A 22635-nucleotide genomic window follows, 5' to 3' on the forward strand; every position below is an offset into this window, starting at 1 on the left:
TCCACACCTTCACCACTCTCTGACTGAAAAAGTTCTTCCTCATCTCCGTTCTAAATGGCCTACCCCTTATTCTTAAACTGTGGCCCCTTGTTCTGGACTCCCCCAACATTGGGAACATGTTTCCTGCCTCTAATGTGTCCAATCCCCTAATTATCTTATATGTTTCAATAAGATCCCCCCTCATCCTTCTAAATTCCAGTGTATACAAGCCTAATTGCTCCAGCCTTTCAACATACGACAGTCCCGCCATTCCGGGAATTAACCTAGTGAACCTACGCTGCACGCCCTCAATAGCAAGAATATCCTTCCTCAAATTTGGAGACCAAAACGGCACACAGTACTCCAGGTGCGGTCTCACCAGGGCCCGGTACAACTGTAGAAGGACCTCTTTGCTCCTATACTCAACTCCTCTTGTTATGAAGGCCAACATTCCATTGGCTTTCTTCACTGCCTGCTGTACCTGCATGCTTCCTTTCAGTGACTGATGCACTAGGACACCCAGATCTCGTTGAACATCCCCTCTTCCTAACGTGACACCATTCAGATAATAATCTGCCTTTCTATTCTTACTTCCAAAGTGAATAACCTCACACTTATCTACATTAAACTGCATCTGCCATGTATCCACCCACTCACACAACCTGTCCAAGTCACCCTGCAGCCTTATTGCATCTTCCTCACAATTCACACTACCCCCCAGCTTAGTATCATCTATTGACTGTATCCCCGGGATAATTCTCGTAAACCTCCTCTGGACCTTGTCCAATGCCAGCACATCCTTCCTCAGATACGGGGCCCCCAAAACTGCTCATGGTTTCATGAAATCTGCATAATCTTTGAAGCCAATTTAGAAGAAATAATTATTAATCTAAATTCTTGGTTTCAATATCATAAAATGTACATTAAAAGTAGAGCGGAATAAATAGAAAATGGATTTGTTAACATCAAAATGATGCAAACTTCACTGCGCAAAGGGATACATTTAAATTAATAATGGATTCTGCTTGCAGGGATTATCTCTTGAGAATTTTAATGTAATTCTGTAAGTAAAAATACAGGATATAGTAAAACCAAGCACCTAAATGAGTGTCATTGGTAAAGAGCTCAGTGAGAAAGTGTTATTGTCGTCATGCAAGGCATAGTAATAAAGTTGTGGTGAGGATCGTTATACCTGCACTTTGTGACTGATTGCAATTGTTCTATTTTACTGAATTTCCTAACATTAAGTTAAAGCAGTTGTCTGAAGAAGAGTCCCAACCTGAATCGTCACCTGTGCATGTTCTCCAGGGGATGTTGCCTTACCCACTGAGTTACTCCAGCACATTGTGTCTTTTTTTCTTAGAGCTGTATAAGTTGGATGTTGCAAGAGACGGTGGTGCAGCGGTAGAGTTGCTGCCTCACAGCGCCGGAGACCCGGGTTCGATCCTGACCATGGGCGCTGTCTGTACGGAGTTTGTACGTTCTCCCCGTGACCTGCATGGGTTTTGTCCGAAATCTTCAATTTCCTCCCACACTCCAAAGACGTCCAAGTTTGTAGGTTAATTGGCTTGGTAGAGATGGAAAATTGTGTGCGTGTGTAGGATAGCGTTAGTGTGCGGGAATCGCTGGTCAGCGCGGACTCGGTGGGCCGAAGGGCCTGTTCCCACGTTGTATCTCTGAAACTAAACTACACGCAAATGTTCCTTACCTGTGCTCTGCTGCAGGGATTGAAAATCCAGCCATTTGGCAGTTGTAGAACTGTTGAGCCATGACCAGCCCTGCCACTGTGTCTGTGCTTAGGAAGTTCACCAGATGGGCCGCACCTCCAAGAGCCGCAGACTGCAAGCAAAGCAAAAGAACACATTAACAATAACACCGTCGATCAATCAATAGACAATAGTCAATAGACAATAGGTGCAGGAATAGGCCATTCGGCCCTTCGAGCCAGCACCGCCATTCAATGTGATCATGGCTGATCATTCTCAATCAGTACCCCGTTCCTGCTTTCTCCCCATACCCCCTGACTCCGCTATCCTTAAGAGCTCTATCCAGCTCTCTCTTGAATGTATTCAGAGAATTGGCCTCCACTGCCCTCTGAGGCAGAGAATTCCACAGATTCACAACTCTCTGACTGAAAAAGTTATTCCTCATCTCTGTTCTAAATGGCTTACCCCTTATTCTTAAACTGTGGCCCCTGGTTCTGGACTCCCCCAACATTGGGAACATGTTTCCTGCCTCTAACGTGTCCAACCCCTTAATAATCTTATATGTTTCAATAAGACCTCCTCTCATCCTTCTAAATTCCAGTGTATACAAGCCTAGTCGCTCCAGTCTTTCAACATATGACGGTCCTACCATTCCGAGAATTAATCAAAGCTCACCCGGAGATCAGGACACTTTCCAAACATTTAAGGGCATGTCTCAGTTAGGCGATTTTAAGGCGACTGCTGGCGACTAGGCTGTCGCCGAATCTTTGCCGGGGTGTCGCGGGCATGATCGTGAGGAGACTTCAATGAATCGTAGCGGATCTCGGCGCGCCGTGGAGAAATTTCTCGGCGACAGCTGGCTTGTGGCCAGGTATCGTAGCTTATTGCGAGTGCTGTCGCACGCTGTCCCCAGGTTTGCTAGGTTGTCGCAGATGCATTTAGAAACACGTAATATTACATTAAGAAAAGGCATTTGAAGACACCAGAACATCGTTTTGTTTAACCAATTTATTTACCGTCAGGACATTTGACAGGTAGATTGGAGGCGACAGTTTGACGGTCAGGTAAGCGTGGGAATTTCGCCTATTTTTCCGAAGACGGTGTAATCTCTTAGCCAGGTGCTAGTTTCACAAAAAAAGTAACTTGTATCGACCTGACTCGACAATGTCGTGGTCATTGTCATAGGGTAAAATAAAATTTTGGCGATCTGCTACGACTTTGACAGTCGCCGGCAGTCGCCTTAAAAATCGCGCAACTGGGACAGGACCTTTACTTCTCAAATCTTCAGCTGCGACAATCACCGGTACATTTTAGGCTACTAAACACTACAACCTCAAATAAGCTCTGAACTACTTATTTTGCTCTGAAAGACTTAAAAAAATATATAAGAAAATAACTGCAGATTCTGTTACAAATCGAAGGTATTTATTCACAAAATGCTGGAGTAACTCAGCAGGTCAGGCAGCATCTCGGGAGAGAAGGAATGGGTGATGTTTCGGGTCGAGAAGTCTGAAGAAGGGTCTCGACCCGAAACGTCACCCATTCCTTCTCTCCCGAGATGCTGCCTGACCTGCTGAGTTACTCCAGCATTTTGTGTGTAAATATATATATATATTATTAATTATTATTATTATTATTATTATTTACAGTGTACTATGTTCACATATTCTGTCGTACTACAGCAAGTGAGAATTTCATTGTTCCATCTGGGACATATGACAATAAAACACTTTTGACTTGGACAGGTTGGATGGGGTTTTGATGTAAAGAATAGTAACCTATCTCAGGCCCACCTACTGCTGCATATCGGCAAGAGGCCAAGCAATCAGACTGCTCCCAGGAGGTTGAACTACCCATTTAGATACTGCAGTGAGACAGACTGTCTTGCTTTTAATGTGTTTCGTTTAGTTTAGTTTAGAGATACAGCGCGGAAACTGGCCCTTCGGCCCTTCCAAGTCCGTGCCGACCAACGATCCCCGCACACTAACACTACACTACACTCTAGGGATAATTTACAATTATACCAAGACAATTGACCTACAAACCTGTACGTCTTTGGAGTGCGGGAGGACACCGGAGATCCCAGAGGGGGAGTCCAGAACAAGGGGCCACAGTTTAAGAATAAGGGGTAGGCCATTTAGAACTGAGATGAGGAAAAACCTTTTCAGTCAGAGAGTTGTGAATCTGTGGAATTCTCTGCCTCAGAAGGCAGTGGAGGCCAATTCTCTGAATGCATTCAAGAGAGAGCTAGATAGAGCTCTTAAGGGTAGCGGAGTCAGGGGGTATGGGGAGAAGGCAGGAACGTGGTACTGATTGAGAATGATCAGCCATGATCACATTGAATGGCGGTGCGTACAGGCTCGAAGGGCCGAATGGCCTCCTCCTGCACCTATTGTCTATTGTCTATCGTCTATGAAACCCACGCTGGTCACGGGGATAACGTACAAACTCCGTCGAGACAGCACCCTGACATTCAGGATCAAACATGCGTCTCTGGGGCTGTAAGGCAGCAACTCTACCGTTGTGCCTAGACCTAACCCTCACCATAGACCGCAGAAGACAGGAAAGTGCAGCACAGGAACCCGCAATGTCTGTGCCAAACACGATGCCAAGATAAACTAATCACATCTACCTGCACGTGATCCATATCCCTCCAACCCCTGCATATCCATGCACTTTTTGGAAAGTTTAATGAAATGCCACCATCATATCTGCCTCGACCACCATCCCTGACAGCTCGTTCCAGGCACCCAACACCCTGTGTAAAAAAACCCTGTCCCACGCATCTCCTTTAAATGTTGCCCCTCTCACCTTAATGCTATGCTCTGTAATCCTCTTAGATCCTAGTTTATCCTAAATGTCACTGTCCTTGCTTCCGCCATTACCACCTGTGGCAGTGTGTTCCAGTGTGTTCCAGTGTGTTCCAGTGTGTTCCAGTGTGTTCCAGTGTGTTCCAGTGTGTTCCACAACAGGGTGTAAAAAACCTGCACGGCACATCTCCTTTAAACTTTGCCACTCCAACCTGAAGGTTATGCCCTCTGATCTTTGACATTTCAACCCTGGGGAAAATATAGTTCTGATTGTCCACCTTAACTATCATAATCTCATAATGTCAAATATTTCCATCAGGTCTCTCCTCGGCTTCCAGCATTCCGGAGGAAACAATCCAAGTCCAAACCTTAGATCTAATATCCTCTGACCAAGACATCCATTCTCCTACTTTCAGTCTGAAGAAGGGTACCGACCAAAACCCCTCCCATCCTTTTTCTCCAGAGATGCTGCCTGACCCGCTGAGCGAATTCAGCACTTTGTGTCTATCTTTGGTATAAACCAGCATCGGCAGTTCTTTGTTCCATCGTTCTGGTAAACCTCGTCTGCACCCTCTACAAAGTCTCCACATCCTCTCTGTATCGGGGCGACCAGACTGCATGCGGCCTACCAAAGTCCTATAGAGCTGCATCAGATGGGCTTCTCAGGCTCTGGAATATCTAGCCACAACCTTGGAGTATTGATGTGCAGGAATGAACTGCAGATGCCGGTATACACTGAAGATAGGCACAAAATGCTGGAGTAACTCAGCGGGACAGGCAGCATCGCTGGAGAAAAGGAATGGGCGACGTTTCAGGTCGAGACCCTTCTTCAGACTAAGCCCTACTTGTGAGCAAGAGTAAGAGTTGGGGACAGAATTCTTTCCCTATCTTCCAGAGGCACTTTCAGAGTTCTTGCTGCCTAATCCATGCCATTAAATTAGACTGACTTCTAGAATATGTTAGTTTAGAGTTACAGCATGGAAACAGGCCCTTCGGCCCACTGAGTCATCATTGACTCATGATTGAATGGCGGAGTAGACTTGATGGGCTGAATGGCCTGATTATGCTCCTGGAACTTATGGACTTATGATTCCACGATAATCGTCGACCGCCCGTTCATACTAGTTCTACGTTATCCCACTTTCTCATCCACTCCCTACCCACTCGGGGGTGCTATTTACAGGAGAACTCTGAGCCTTGTACCACAATTCAAAAACACACATTTTAAGAGTTTAAGTATGGCACTCACAATATACTTTGTGCTTTACATTTTTTGGTCACATTAGACAAGTTTGCATGCAATGAATTGAGGAAGACATTTTCCTGTGTATGGGAAATGTCAAATCAAAAGGTGATTGAGAAAAGCTGATTATTATTAGGAAAACAGATAATAATGTACAAATTCATCAGAAAACTACAATAATCTTTATCTTTCACTGTAAATACATTTACCTATATTTTCTACAGAGTGGATAAGTTTCAATGTTACAGTGCTAAGTTATGCTGACTGATTTATATTATATTGTGTCAATAAAAACATTAAGAATGTGCCTAGTTCGAGGTTTTTCTCTTTCGGTTCATGTACAGTAATATTTTTTGTTTTACACACAGAGTATATCATAACTGGCAGTTATGTTGCAAAGAACCTTGTCCGCAGAGAATGAAAAATGTTTTCCTGAAATAAATTTTGGACGATGTGTCAATGAACCAGCCAACACTTGAATGGCAATTGCCTGTTTGAGAGGCATCGAGGAACCTTACCATGTTGAGACTTTTAGACTTTAGAGATACAGCGAGGAAACAGGCCCTTCAGCCCATCGAGTCCGCGCCTGCCAGCGATCACCCCGTACACGAGCACTAACCTACACACTGGAGACAACTTACAATTTACAGAAGCCAATTAACCTACAAACCTGTGCGCCTTTGGAGTGTGGGAGGAAAGCAGAGCACCCGTAGAAAACCCACGTGGTCACAGGGAGAACGTACAAACTCCGTGCGGACAGAATCTGCACCCTTCTTCAAACTGAGTCCGACCCTGACCCGAAATGTCACGTCCATTTTATCTGATGCTACTTTCCCCGCTGAGTTACCTTATGTGTACCTTTGGTATAAACTAGCATCCGCAGTTCATTTTCATTAATGAAATCCATGCCCCTGCCTAAAAGCCTCTCAAATACCACTGTTGTATCTGCCTCCATCGTTGTGCCTGTCAGTGTGTTCCAGGCACCTGGCACACTCCATGTACAAAAAACAGGAGCAAATCCATTCCCTTTCTTCGCTCCACCTTGCTCCTCTCTGCAATTTAAAACACACTTGCCCTCTCACGTTTCCAGTTCTGCTGAAAGGTTATCATTCTGATCAGTTCATTCTGCTTCTTTGTCCACAGAGGCAGCTGAAACTGCTGACTTTCCCCAGCATGTACTGATCTCTCACCAACTTCTACAGATGAGCCATACAAAAAGCATGTTGTCGGGATGCATCGCAGCTTGGTTTGGGAACAGCTCCATCCAAGATTGCACGAAACTGCAGCGATTGTGGACGCAGCCCAGACCATCATACAAACCAACCTCCCTTCCATTGACTCCATTTATACTTCACGCTGCCTCGGCAAGGCCAGCAGCATAATCAAGGACGAGTCACAACCTGGCCATTTCCTCTGCTCCCCTCTCCCATTGGGCAAAAGCTATGGGTGTGAAAACGCACACCTCCAGATTCAGGGACGGTTTCTTCCCAGCTGTTATCGGGCAACTGGATCATCCTACCTCAACCAGAGAGCAATGCTGAACTACTATCTTGTTGTTGTTGTTGTTCGTCCTTTGGGTTCGAAGATGACCATGACTTCACTTTCAGTTGGAGGATTGGTGACTGTGGGTCCTGAAGTGACTGGTGAGGCAAATCCGGGCCCGGAAGGCACGCCCACACGTAGGACACAAGTGCTGCAGTGGAAGTGGAGGTAGCCCGGGCCTTGCGCACGGTGCATTTCCTCTGGGCCTCTGCAGTGTGTCTGTTCTCTGCTGCACGGGCTCCTGTGGTGAGCTTGCTATGCTAGGTTGGACGGTCCAGAGCAAGAGACTCCCAAGTGCTGAGGTTGATGTCCAAGTCTTTGAGGGACACTTTGAGGCAGTCCTTAAACCGTTTCTTCTGTCCCCCTACTGAGCGCTTGCCCTGACACAGTTCTCCATAAAGAAGCTGTTTTGGCAGTCGACTCTCGGGCATTCTGATGACATGGCCTGCCCATCTGGCTTGGGCTTTCCGTAGGAGGGTGTGGACGCTGGGGATTCCGGCCCGTTCCAAGACCTCTGTGTCGGGAACTACTATCTACCTCATTGGTGACCCACAGACTGTCTTTGATTGGACTTTACTGGCTTTACCTTACACTAAACGTTAACCCTTGTGTATACACTGTAAATGACTTGATTATATTTATATATTGTGCTTCCACTGACTGGTTAGCACGCAACAAAAGCTTTTCACTGTACCTCGGTACACGTGACAATAAACTAAACTGAACTGATGTTGGAATGAGATGATAGCCCACTGTGAATTCTCAAGAAAAGTTTCCAACATTTTCACCAGAATGCACATGTTGACTTTAGGGCAATAAATTACAAAACTGTTGCATTAAAAAAAAATACTGAATAAGCTGACAGCTACTTCAACCAAAAATGATCACAGTAATGGATTAAATCCCAGCCTGAAGTTTAAAAGCCAACTCATGAAAATATTATTCAAGAACCATCTACACTTGAAAATGTTAGAAGCCACAGGAAGCAAAGGGATTACTTACATAAGGAAGGTTTTCTCCAAGTCTGCATGCAGGTGAGAGTGTGTGCACAATATTTTCCTCCATAAGTTTAAAATAAAGGAAAAGTAGAACAAGGAAATAGAGCATAGAACAGTACAGCTACATTGCATTACTTCATATTTCATATGAAGAAAGACTGGATAGACTCGGCTTGTACTCGCTGGAATTTAGAAGACTGAGGGGGGACCTTATAGAAACATATAAAATTCTTAAGGGGTTGGAGAGGCTAGATGCAGGAAGATTGTTCCCGATGTTGGGGAAGTCCAGAACAAGCATGCAGGTGCAGCAGGCAGTGAAGAAAGCGAATGGTATGTTGGCATTCATAGCAAGAGGATTTGAGTTTAGGAGCAGGGAGGTTCTGCTGCAGTTGTACAGGGCCTTGGTGAGACCGCACCTGGAGTATTGTGTGCAGTTTTGGTCTCCTAACCTGAGGAAAGACGTTCTTGCCTTAGAGGGTGTACAGAGAAGGTTCACCAGATTAATCCCTGGGATGGCGGGACTTGCATATGAGGAAAGACTGGATAGACTGGGCTTGTACTCGCTGGAATTTAGAAGACTGAGGGGGGATCTTATAGAAACATATAAAATTCTTAAGGGGTTGGAGAGACTAGATGCGGGAAGATTGTTCCCGATGTTAGGGAAGTCCAGAACCAGGGGTCACAGCTTAAGGATAAGGGGGAAGTCTTTTAGGACCGAGATGAGAAAACATTTCTTCACACAGAGAGTGGTGAGTCTGTGGAATTCTCTGCCACAGAAGGTAGTTGAGGCCAGTTCATTGGCTATAATTAAGAGGGAGTTAGATGTGGCCCTTTTTGCTAAAGGGATCAGGGGGTATGGAGAGAAGGCAGGTACAGGCTACTGAGCTGGATGATCAGCCATGATCATATTGAATGGCGGTGCAGGCTCGAAGGGCCGAATGGCCTACTCCTGCACCTATTTTCTATGTTTCTATGTTTCTATGTTAGATGGGAGAAGGGGAAGATTTCATAGGAACCTGGAGGGTCACTTTTTCACTCAGAGGGTGGTGGGTATCTGGAATGAGCTGCCAGTAATATCATAACAACCTTTTAAAGACATTTGGACAGGTACATCGATAAGAAAGATTTAGTTTACTTTAATTTATTGTTGTCATGCGTAGCAAGGTACAGTGAAAAGCTTTTGTTTACGTGCTATCCAGTCAAAGAAAAGACTATAATGAATACAATCAAGCCACCCACAATGAACAGATAAAGGATAAAGAGTATAACCTTTAGTGAAAAGAGTATAACATTGATGTCTGATAAAGTCTGATTGAAGATAGTTCAAAGATCTCCAATGAGGTAGATGGGAGGTCAGGACCACTCTCTAGCTGGTGAGAAGACGATTCGGTTGCCAGACAACAGCTGGGAAGAAACTGTCCCTGAATCTGGAGGTGTGCATTTTCAAACTTCTGTACCTCTTGCCTGATAGGAGAGGGGATATGAACCAAAAGTGGGCAAATGGGACTAGCTTAGATGGAGACATCTTGGTCGGCATGGACTAGTTGGGCCAAAAGCCCTGTTTCCATGCTGTATGTTTAGTTTAGTTTAGTTTAGAGACACAGCACAGAAACAGGCCCTTTCAGCCCACCAGGTCCGCTATATAGGGTATAGGTATATATCCTATCATATCATCATCATATCATATCATATATATACAGCCGGAAACAGGCCTTTTCGGCCCTCCAAGTCCGTGCCGCCCAGCGATCCCCGCTCATTAACACTATCCTATACCCACTAGGGACAATTTTTACATTTCCCAAGCCAATTAACCTACACACCTGCACGTCTTTGGAGTGTGGGAGGAAACTGAAGATCTCGGTTTCGGGGCGGCACGGTGGCGCAGCGGTAGAGTTGCTGCCTTACAGCGAATGCAGCGCCGGAGACTCAGGTTCGATCCTGACTACAGGCGCCATCTGTACGGAGTTTGTACGTTCTCCCCGTGACCTGCGTGGGTTTTCTCCGAGATCTTCGGTTTCCTCCCACACTCCAAAGACGTACAGGTATGTAGGTTAATTGACTGGGTAAATGTAAAAATTGTCCCTAGTGTGTGTAGGGTAGTGTTAATGTGTGGGGATCGCTGGGCGGCGCGGACTCGGTGGGCCGAAGGGCCTGTTTCCGCGCTGTATCTCTAAATCTAAAAAAAAAATCTCGGAGAAAACCCACGCAGGTCATGGGGAGAACGTACAAACTCCGTACAGACAGCACCCGTAGTCGGGATCGGACTCCGGCGCTGCATTCGCTGCAAGGCAGCAACTCTACCGCTGCACCACCGTGTCGCCTACGTCTGTACGACTGTATAGCACGCCAGGCAAACGTCTTCACTGCGTCTCGGCACGTGTGCCAATAGTAAACCAAAACCAATAGCAAAATTAAAATTACATTATAAAACACTGTAGAATTGTACATCCAATGTCAAACTGGTATTTAAGAAATGAGTACCTCCTGAGATGAAACTCCCCGGTAACCAAAGTCATGTAATTTGAACTCCAGATCATTCAAACTTCCAGTGGTTGTCTTTAGGTACCGAGCTAATATCTTCTTGAACTCTCTGGAAATGGTAGCAACAGTGATCGGATACCAGACCTGAACAAGGGTAGTCTGTTGGGACAAAGGTATTCAGAATCATAGCTGATAGAGTACTATTGGAGGAAACAAAAGACAAAATGAAGACAATTCAGGACATTTTAACTCACCAAATCTCAAAGTCTGTATTTCTATAACTTTTCGAAAAGTGTGCTCGGTATTTAACATACTTAGACATATAGAGTCAAACTATGTGGAAACAGGCCCTTCAGCCCAACTTGCCCAAGCTGACCAATATGCCCCATCTACACTAGCCCCACCTGCCTGCATTTGGCCCATATCCCTCTAAATCTGTCCTATCCATGTATCTGTCCAAATGCTATTTAAACTTCGTGATGGTACCTGCCTCAACTACGTCCTCTGGCAGCAAATTCCATACACCCACCACCCTCTGTGTAAAAAACATCTTGTCCCTCAGGTTTCTATTAAATCTTTCCCCCCCTCACCTCAAACCTATGTCTTCTGGTTTTCGATTCTGTTACTTTGGGTAAAAGACTGTACATTGACACTATCTATTCCTCTCATGATTTTATACACATACTAGACCAAGTGGACCTGTTGGGCCCAACCCTCTCCTGCATTGGTGCAGCACCCTCTCCTCTCCCCCCTCCCCTGTCCCTCCCTCCCCTCTCCCCCCCTCCCCTCTCCCCCTCTCCCCCCTCCCTCCTCCCTCCCTCCACCCCATCCCCTCCCCCTCCTCTCCTCCCCCCCACTCCATCCCCCTCAACCTCCTTATCCTCCCTCCTCCCCCGCTCCCTCCCTCCAGCCCCCCCTTCCTCCCTCCCTAGGTGATAGATTTAAACTTTAAAATGTGAATAACTTAAAAAATATAACACCAATTTCAATAAAACTACCACGTTTACCATTAAAGTGACGACGGTGAGTAAAGTGGGCCTAAAATTGTCGCGCTGTCGTGTACAGTTTTGGTTGGTTCAGTCCCAAGCAAGATAACGAACGAGAGTTTTAGTATATAAATAGATATCTTATATACAGAGACACGGCACAGAAATAAACACCCCTCAACTGACCATCAAGCACCCATCACCTGCAAATCACCCTCTCCCCACCTGTATCCACCTATCACTTGCCTGGTTTTGCCCCTCCCCCACCTCTCTTTTCCAGCTTTTTCCTCCGACTCCAACCCAAACATTGTCTGGCCATTCCTTCCATAGATGCTACTTGACCTGCTGAATTACTGCAGCACTTTGTGTTCTGCACAAGATTCCAGCATCTGCAGTTCCACGTGTTTGAAGAAATAGGGTCTTTGGCCTACTCGATCTGTCAAATAGACAATAGGTGAAGGAGTAGGCCATTCAGCCCTTCGAGCCAGCACCGCCATTCACTATGATCATGGCTGATCATCCACAATCAGTACCCCCCTTCCTGCCTTCTCCCCATACCCCCTGGCTCCGCTATCTTTAAGAGCTCTATCTAACTCTCTCTTGAATGCATCCAGAGAATTGGCCTCCACCGCCTTCCGAGGTAGAGAATTCCACGAAGATATGTTTGTATATGTCATTGAATAGCTACCATTAACTGATACATTAACTGTTACGACCTTTTACAACAAATTCACACTGATCCTGCATTCATCTCACTTTTTTTATTCTCCCCATATTCTCATTAACTTTCCCCAAATTCTACCATTCCCCTGGATACCAGGAACTACTACCTGAGACGTATTAGCCTACAAACATGCACGTCTTTGGGATGTGGGAGGAAACCGGGACACCCGGAGCAATTGGTGTCAAGTTAGGAAAAGGGGACGTACAACGAGTTCTGGGTGTCCTAGTGCAACAGTCACTGAAAGGAAGCATGCAGGTACAGCAGGCAGTGAAGAAAGCCAATGGAATGTTGGCCTTCATAACAAGAGGAGTTGAGTATAGGAGCAAAGAGGTCCTTCTGCAGTTGTACAGGGCCCTAGTGAGACCACACCTGGAGTACTGTGTGCAGTTTTGGTCTCCAAATTTGAGGAAGGATATTCTTGCTATTGAGGGCGTGCAGCGTAGGTTTACTAGGTTAATTCCCAGAATGGCGGGACTGTCATATGTTGAAAGACTGGAGCGACTAGGCTTGTATACACTGGAATTTAGAAGGATGAGAGGAGAACTTATCGAAACGTATAAGATTATTAAGGGGCTGGATACGTTAGAGGCAGGAAACATGCTCCCAATGTTGGGGGAGTCCAGAACAAGGGGCCACAGTTTAAGAATAAGGGGTAGGCCATTTAGAACGGAGATGAGGAAAATCTTTTTCAATCAGAGAGTTGTGAATCTGTGGAATTCTCTGCCTCAGAAGGCAGTGGAGGCCAATTCTCTGAATGCATTCAAGAGAGAGCTAGATAGAGCTCTTAAGGATAGCGGAGTCAGGGGGTATGGAGAGAAGGCAGGAACGGGGTACTGGTTGAGAATGATCAGCCATGATCACATTGAATGGCGGTGCTGGCTCGAAGGGCCGAATGGCCTCCTCCTGCACCTATTGTCTATTGTCTATTGTCTATAATTCCACGCAGGTCACAGGGAGAACGTGCAAGCTCCACACACAGACAGCACCCGAGGCCAGGATCGAACCTGGGTCTCTGGCGCTGTGAGGCAGCGGCTCGACCAGTTGCACCACCCGAGTTAACGTATCAGTTAATGGTAGCTATTCAGTGACTTCTACAAACATCCAGAAATTCTACCAGAATCAGCCATTATGATTTGATAGTTACTTCAACAAACCTCAATGTAATTTGTTAGCCAAAAACAGTCCGGGTCCGTGTTCTCCACGGTAAAAAGGACATTTCCCCGTGAAATTATGGTTCCTTCAGGAATAGCTTTAATTCGAATTGGTAGGTGTCCTTTGTGTTCCTGAAGTAAAAGAATATTACAGTAAACTTCCAAATAATACACCAACTGAAGTCAAATGACCCTTTTCACGCAAAAGGACAAGAAAGCCAATTAATAGGTGGGTACAAATGGACAATAATTAAACGTTAGATGACAAATTATGAAAGGCATCGATAGGGTGGATAGTCAAAATCTTTTTCCCCAGGGTATAAATGTCAAAGAACAGACGGTGTCGCTTTAAGGTGAGAGGGGCAAAGTTTAAAGGAGCAAGCATTTTTCACTGAGGGAATAGATGGATATGGATCATGTGCAGGCAGATCAGATTCGTTTATCTTGTAATGATGGCTGGCACTGACATTGTGGGCCGAAGGCCTCCACTGTTCCATGTTCAACTTTCTACGCGTTCGAAATTCGGATACAGAATGAACACGGTTTGAAAAAGATGAACCTATCCAAACCAGTTTTGTAAACTTGGAGAATTTTGAGAACAAAAGAATTCTTTTAATCCGTGGAACTTTCCCCCTTATCTTGATACGGCATTGGCATGGCATTGGCTAGCTACCATCCATTTGGTACTAAAGTTACAGATTATTAACCTGCTTCAGAGCAGTAATATGTTGTACATTCTTAGTCACAGTGGGCAAGGTAATATCTAAAAACTCTGATAATCCTTTGAAAAGTAACCATGGGGACAAAGGGGGTGCATATTCTAGATTATAAGCAACAAAAGAGCAGTACAGTTAGTTATGTTGTAAAACACCAAACCAAGATCCCAATTTAATATATTTATAACAGTATAACAGTATAACAGAGCTTTATTTGTCGTTCGGTACCGAAGTACCGAACGAAACTACATAGCAGTCATAGAAAAAAAAAAAAAAGAACACAAGACACATAGCCCCAACACAAACGTCCATCACAGTGACTCCAAACACCCCCTCACTGTGATGGAGGCAACAAAACTTCCACTCTCTTCCCCACGCCCACGGACAGACAGCTCGTCCCCGACCGACCCGCACAGTCCCCGCACCGGGCGCTGAAACGTCCCGCGGCCGAACCGGGCGATGAAAGGCCCGCGACCAAGCCTTGCGCAGCTAATTCCCGTGGTCGAGCCGCACCGGGCGATGTCAAGTCCGCAGCCGAGCCGCACCAGCGATGAAAAGCCCCGCAGCCGAGCCGCACCAGCGATGAAAAGCCCCGCAGCCGAGCTGCACCGGGCGATGTTAAGCCCCGCGGCCGAGCTGCACCGGGCACTGTTAAGTCCAGCGGCCAAGCCGCACCGGGATGTAAAGTCCAGCGGCCAAGCCGCACCGGGATGTAAAGTCCAGCGGCCAAGCCGCACCGGGATGTAAAGTCCAGCGGCCAAGCCGCACCGGGTGATGTAAAGTCCAGCGGCCGAGCCGCAGCGGGCGATGTTAGGCCCCGCAGCCGAGCCGCACCCCGCGCCGTGAGGAAGAGAAAAGTTCCCCCCCCCCCACACCCACCCACCCACACCACCACCCCCACCCACACATACACAACCAAAACAATATATATAAAAACCATCCCAACACCAACACACAACAAAAAAAGGGGAAAAAAAGACGGACAGACTGCTAGTCAGCCGCTGCCGTTAGGCGCCGCCACGCCGCTTTGGGTTTAGGTTCATTATTGTCACGTGCACTGAGGTACAGTGAAAAGCTTTCGTTTGTGTGCTTTCCAATCAAATCAGATAATACATGGACAGATCAAGTTTGGGGGGATATGGATCTAGAGCAGGCAGGTGGGACTAGTGTAGCTGGGACATGTTGACTGGTGTGGGCATGTTAGGCCGAAGGGCCTGTTTCCACGCTGTGAATCTACTATACATGGATTCAATCGAGCCATTAGACTTTTTTTTAGAGATTCAGCGTGGAAACAGCCCCTTCAACCCACCATGTCCGTGCCGACCAACGATTATCCCGTACACCAGCACTAACCTACACACACTTGGGGCGATTTATAATTTCTGTTGAAGCCAAATAACCGATAAACTGTATGCCTTTGGACTGTGGGAGGAAACTGGGGAATCCAGAGAAAATACACGCAGGTCACGGGAAGAACGTACAAACTCCGTACAGACAGCGCCCGTCGTCAGGATCGAACCCGGGTCTCCGGCGCTGTGGGGCGGCAATTGTACCGCTGAGCCACCGTGCTGCCCAAGGTGTAAAGTTATATAATCTGCATTTACAGTTTTACCATTAAAACTGGTGCACATCCCACATCACGAACAGGATCCACTCATAGAACTGATCCAAATGGAACTATATTCTAATAGATTTTCTACCGTTAAAATGTATCGCCATCCTTTCTCGTGAAAGATAGAGTGCTTGAAATGAAGATGATAGATTTGTTTGGCTTGCTGAATCTTTTCTTCTGTCACAACTGAACCTGTGTGAGATTTATTAATGAGAAAAATTGATAATGCATATGGCAAGACTCTTATGAAGGAAGATCTTTTAAGAAACATCTATCTACCGACAAAATGCCAACTCACCAGATACCCTGAATTGATAATGTGAATCAGGCCAATTGAAGCCATTAAGTACTGTTTGTATTTTCACTGACCGCAGGGGACTTAAAATATAGTCTACTTGCATCAATCAATTTTTACAATGATTAAACTGAAAGTGTGCTACATTTTGGTGATAGGAAATCAAATACCGTGATCTTCTCCAGTTCTATTGTTGACAAGGCCGGTTCCGTTGGTAGTCTGGCACGCTAACCTCAGACCAGGCAACAACTCTCAGACATCTCCTCCTACTTATCCTTGGACCATGACTCCACAAATGAGCACCAGGCCTTAATCTCAAACACCATCACTGATTTCATCGCTTCTGGCTGTTTGCCTTCCACAGCCTCCAGCCTTATCGTTTCCCAGCCCCGCACAGCCCGTTTTTACCTTCTCCCCAAAATCCACAAACACAACTGCCCTGCCTGCTCCTGTCCCACGGAAATGATTTCCACATACCTCGACTCCATCCTATCCCCTCTGGTCCAATCTCTCCCGACCTATGTCCAAGACACCTCACATGTCCTTCGCCTCTTTAATGACTTCCAATTTCTGAGCCCCCACTCCCTCATCTTTACAATGGACGTTCAGTCACTCTACACCTCCATCCCCCACCAGGAAGGCCTTGAAGCCCTCCGTTTCTTCCTCGACGGCAGAACCATCCAATTTTTCTCTACTAACACTCTCCTCCGCCTAGCGGAGCTGGTCCTCACCCTCAACAACTTCTCCTTTGACACCTCCCACTTCCTCCAAGTCCAAGGCATGGCTATGGGCGCCCGCATGGGCCCCAGCTATGCCTGCCTCTTTATAGGGGTACACTGGCCCTATTCCCAAGCTCCATCTCCATTACATTGATGACTGCATCGGTGCTATCTCCTGCACCCATACAGAACTCATGTACTTCATCAACTTCACCATCAATTTTCATCTTGCACTCAAATTTACTTGGACCATCTCCGACACCTCCCTCCCCTTTCTTGATCTCACAGTCTCCATCACAAGAAATAGACTATTGACTGACGTCTATTACAAAAGAAGGGTTTCGACCCAAAACGTCACCCATTCCTTCTCTCCAGAGATGCTGCCTGTCCCACTGAGTTATTCCAGCTTTTTGTGTCTATCTTCTATTACAAACCCACTGACTCCCACAACTGTCTCGACTACACTTCTTCCCACCTTGCTTCCTGCAAAGACTCTATCCCCTACTTCCAATTCCTCCATCTAGGCCGCATCTGCGCCCAAGATGAGGTGTTCCATACTAGAACATCCGAGATATCCTCATTCTTTAGGGAATGGGGGTTCCCCTCTCCCATCATAGATGAGGCCCTCACTTGTGTCTCCTCGGTACCCCTTGCTCCGCCCTTGCTCCCCCTCCCCCTAGTCGCAACAGGGACAGAGTCCCCCTGGTCCTCACCTTCCACCCCATCAGCTGTCGCATACAACACATAATCCTCCGACATTTCCACCACCCCCAACGGGATCCCACCACTAGCCACATTTTCCCATCTCCACCCCTTTCCACCTTCCACAGAGACTGTTCCCTCCGCAACTCCCTGGTTAACTCATCCCTTCCCACCCAAACCACCCCCTCCCCAGGTACCTTCCCCTGCAACTGCAGAAGATGCAACACCTGTCGCTATTCCTCCTCCCTCGACTCTGTCCAGGGACCCCGACAGTCCTTTCAGGTTGGGCTGTGGTTCACTTGCAACTCCTCCAACCTCATCTACTGTATCCGTTGTCCAAGTTGTGGACTCTTATACATCGGCGAGACCAAGCGCAGACTGGGCGATCGTTTTGTGGAACACCTTCGCTCAGCCCGTGTGAACCAACCTGATCTCCCGGTTGCTGGACACTTTAATTCTCCTTCCCATTCCCACACAGACCTTGGTATAAGAAAATAACTGCAGATGCTGGTACAAATCGATTTATTCACAAAATGCTGGAGTAACTCAGCAGGTCAGGCAGCATCTCGGGAGAGAAGGAATGGGTGACGTTTCGGGTCGACCCGAAATGTCACCCATTCCTTCTCTCCCGAGATGCTGCCTGACCTGCTGAGTTACTCCAGCATTTTGTGAATAAACCCACACAGACCTTTCTGTTTTCGGTCTCCTCCATTGTCAGAGTGAGGCTAAACGCAAATTGGAGGAACAGCTTCTCATATTTCGCTTGGGCAGCTTACAGCCCAGTGGTGTGAACATTGATTTCTCTCACTTCAGGTAGCCCTGGCATTCTCTCTCTCTCTATCCCTCCCCCACCCAAGTCACACCAGCTTCTCATTCTCAGCCTGCAAACAGATTACAATGGCCTGTTTCCTTTATCATTGTTACTTTTTTGCATATATTTTATTCATTTGTTCTATATCTCTCTACATCACCGTCTATATCTCCCATTTCACTTATCCCTAACCAGTCTGAAGAAGGGTCTCGACCCGAAACGTCACCCATTCCTTCTCTGCAGTGATGCTGCCTGGCCCGCTGAGTTACTCCAGCTTTTTGTGTCTATCTTCAGATTAAACCAGCATCTGAAGTTCCTTCTTACACATATTGTTGATTAAGTTGGTCCAATTTATATGTTTTTAGTTTAGTTTAGTTTAGAGATACAGCGCAGAAACAGGCCCTTCGACCCACTGAGTCCGCTCCGACCAGCGATCCCCACACATCAACTCTATTCTACACACACTAGGGACAATATTTTACACATACACATACACCCCAGTCAATTTACTTGGAAATCTGTATGTCTTTGCAGTGTGAAGATCTCGGAGAAAACCCACATGGTCACGGGGAGAACGTACAAACTCCATACAACAGCACCCGTAGTCGGGATCGAACTCGGGTATCTAGCGCTGAAAGTGCTGTAAGGCAGCAACTCTACCGCTACGCCACAATATATGTGTGAAAACATTGGGGCAGTTTAGGGACCCAGGGAGAGAAATACATCACCTTTACCTGGCGGAATCCCTAGAAACATTTTGCTGCATTCACTGATGGAGATTAGGCTGTAATGGGTTTACCGATGACTTTAAGAGATTGGATCCCAGTTAAATTAGATTGGTTCTTGCGGCAAAGATCAACTACAACGTATAGACAATAGACAATAGGTGCAGGAGGAGGCCATTCGGCCCTTCGAGCCAGCACCGCCATTCAATGTGATCACGGCTGATCATTCTCAATCAGTACCCCGTTCCTGCCTTCTCCCCATACCCCCTGACTCCGCTATCCTTAAGAGCTCTATCCAGCTCTCTCTTGAATTCATTCAGAGAATTGGCCTCCACTGCCTTCTGAGGCAGAGAATTCCACAGATTCACAACTCTCTGACTGAAAAAGTTTTTCCTCATCTCAGTTCTAAATGGCCTACCCCTTATTCTTAAACTGTGGCCCCTTGTTCTGGACTCCCCCAACATTGGGAACATGTTTCCTGCCTCTAACGTGTTCAACCCCTTAATAATCTTATACGTTTCGATAAGATCTCCTCTCATCCTTCTAAATTCCAGTGTATACAAGCCTAGTCGCTCCAGTCTTTCAATATAGATAGAAACCAGACTGGGTGTAAAGGGGCAGTATGATGGCGCAGATGGTAGGGTTGCTACCTCACAGCGCCAGAGAGACATGCCGATCTTGACCTCGGGTGCAGTCCGTGTGGAGTTTGCATGTTCTCCCTGAGACCTTTTGGGTTTCCTCCGGGTGCTCTGGTCTCTTTAGTTTATTGTCACGTGTACAGAGGTACGGTGAAAAGCTTTTGGTCGCGTGCTAACCAGTCAGCGGAAAGACAATACATGATTACATTCGAGCCGTCCGCAGTGTACAGATACATTCCTCCTCATGGGTTTGTAGGTTAATCGGCCTGTGTAAATTGCCTCTAGTGCGCAGGGAGTATATGCAAAGGCGGGATAATATAGAACTGGTGTGAACGGGTGATCGATGGGCAGCATAGCCTCAATGGGCTGAAGGGCCTGCCTCCAATGCCATAGTTCAATTAATCAATCACAAAAATGCTTGTTAATGCCTCAGTTTACTGGAAATGAGGCAGGAATGACCATTAACAAAGTTTGTTCATTTTTACCACAGCTTTTACGAGGTTACTGGTAATATTTGATAAAGATATAGGGGAAACTAATCAGGATTGGTTCTAATTCCCAAGGAATGGAGACGGGACAGTGACGAGAAGCAACAGTACAAAAAAGACAAGTCCAATGAGATAGATTTAGATAAACAAAATCTGTACACCTCTTTGAATTACTCAAAAGAAAGGCTAGCGAGAAGCATATCGCAAGAGCTTGGGCAGCTTACAACCCAGCGGTATGATTATTGATTTCTCTAACTTCAAGTAACCCTTGCATCCCCTCTCTCTCCATCCCTCCCCCACCCAGTGGAAGTCCTCTCATTGTCTGTAACTCGTTTCGAAGTCCTCTCATTGTCTGTAACTTGTTTTCACCCAGCACACAGCTGACAATGGCCTGTTTCCTTTATCATCGTTACTTTTTTTTGCATATCTTTTCAATCATTTGTTCAATATCACAGTATTTCTCTGGTTTCCCATTCCCCTGACGCTCAGTCTGAGGAAGGGTCTCGACCTGAAACGTCACCTATTCCTTGTCTCCAGAGATGCTGTCTGACCCCGCTGAGTTACTCCAGCTGTTTGTGTCTTTCTTTGGTTTAAACCAGCATCTGCAGTTCCTTCCTTTACAAGAGCCTGTGCCAGGCAAGAGGTGGAAAACAACTGTTGCTGGTGCATCTCTGAACTTTCTAAATGCAATTTTCTACGACTAAATATCTAAGGTGATAGCTCATGAATTTTAAATAGTTTGGGATGAGTCGCACTGCAGTTTAGCTGGCACATGAGAATAAAATATGTAGTTATGCTAAATTGTGATATCTCGTTAGAAGACATTTTCTTGGATCCTGAGTCACCAAGTTTTTTACCTGATAAATATTTCTTCAGAATATACTGTAAGCCAAAGAAGACAATTTCTTTGAACTCATCATTTTTCCCTTTTCGGCATTCAAAGTAAGAGTAGATTTTGTTGGTGTTTGGTGGATATTGTTTAAAGTGGGTGACCTGTGGGGAAAAAAAAGACAAACATTTTTCGTTTAGTTTAGTTTAGAGATAAAGCGCGGAAACAGGCCCTTCAGCCCATCGAGTCCGCGCCCACCAAACGATCCCCGCACACGTAACACTATCCTACACGCACTCGGGACAATTTACAATTAGCATACAAACCTGTACATCATTTGGAGAGTGGGAAGAAACCGGAGATCCCGGAGAAAACCCAGGCAGGTCACGGGGAGAACGTACAAACTCCGTACGGACAGCACCCGTAGTCAGGATCGAACCCGGGTCTCTGGCGCTGCAAGGCCACAGGCGACAACTGTACCGCTGCGCCACCGTGCCGCACAAGGTTAGTCTCGACGGATCAGTCTGAAAAGGTTTCAATACATTTTCTACTCCCGATAGATCTGAAAAGCATAGTGGCGCAGTTAGTAAAGCCTCTGCCTCACAGCGCCAGAAACTCAGGTTCAATTCAGACCTTGGGCGCTGTCTGCGTGGAGTTTGCATGTTCTCCTTTTGACCATTGGCGTGCTCCAATTTCCTCCCATGTCTCAAAGATGTGGTGGTTGATGGGTTAATTGGCCAGTTTAAATGACCCCTAGTGTGTGGGCAATTTGTAGAATTAGGGGGGAGTCGACGAGAATAGGAGGAGAATAAAAAAGTGGTCTACCCGTGAATTCCCTGGGCAAAGGCCTTTCAAGACCAAGATAAGACTCGATATTTTAAGAACATGATACTTGAGAGATACAAGTTGGTGTCTTTTACGAGCGACTTTGTGTGTTTCCTTAATAGGAATCTACTATTTTTGGGGATGGCACAGAGATGCAGCGGTAGTGTTGCTGCCTCACAGCGCCAAAAACTCTGGTTCGATCCTGACTACAGGTGCTGTCTGTGTGGAGTTTGTACGTTCTCCCTGTGACCGCTGGGATTTGGGTTTTCTCCAGGTGCTCCAGTTCCCTCCCACATTTTAAAGGCGTGCAGCTTTGTAGGTTAATTGGCCCTCTATAAATTGCCTCAAGTGCGTGGGATGCAAAAGTGGGGTTACCTAGAATTAGTGTACGGGTGATCGATGATCGGCGTGGATTCAGTGGATCGAAGTGCTTGTTTCCACGCTGTATATGTAAACATACCACAATCGTACTTATGATTGTGGTCATGTGTAGTTTGATTTAACTAGATTGTATGCAAAACAAATAATTTTACTGTACCTAGGTAAATGTAACAATAAAGTGGTGTTGAATATTGACTAAATGCTGTATCTCTCTTATGACTGTACAACACAATCTTTTAAATGGTTGGGATTACTTTGTTGTGCAGAATAAGAG

General features: G+C 46.2%; 1 protein-coding gene across 1 annotated transcript in view; it reads right to left on the minus strand.

Moving 5' to 3' along the window:
• nampt2 (nicotinamide phosphoribosyltransferase 2) overlaps positions 1–22635 on the minus strand; it is a 44532-nt gene that overhangs the window by 16950 nt on the left and 4947 nt on the right. The window contains exons 2-6 of the mRNA XM_078414572.1: positions 21184–21319; positions 16037–16140; positions 13624–13752; positions 10760–10918; positions 1688–1818 (exon numbers count right to left, since the gene is read on the minus strand). Coding sequence (XP_078270698.1) covers positions 1688–1818; positions 10760–10918; positions 13624–13752; positions 16037–16140; positions 21184–21319 — 659 coding nt within the window. The remainder of the gene's footprint in view (positions 1–1687; positions 1819–10759; positions 10919–13623; positions 13753–16036; positions 16141–21183; positions 21320–22635) is intronic.

Source organism: Rhinoraja longicauda, chromosome 17, assembly GCF_053455715.1.
Source record: "Rhinoraja longicauda isolate Sanriku21f chromosome 17, sRhiLon1.1, whole genome shotgun sequence".
NCBI lineage: Eukaryota > Metazoa > Chordata > Chondrichthyes > Rajiformes > Arhynchobatidae > Rhinoraja > Rhinoraja longicauda.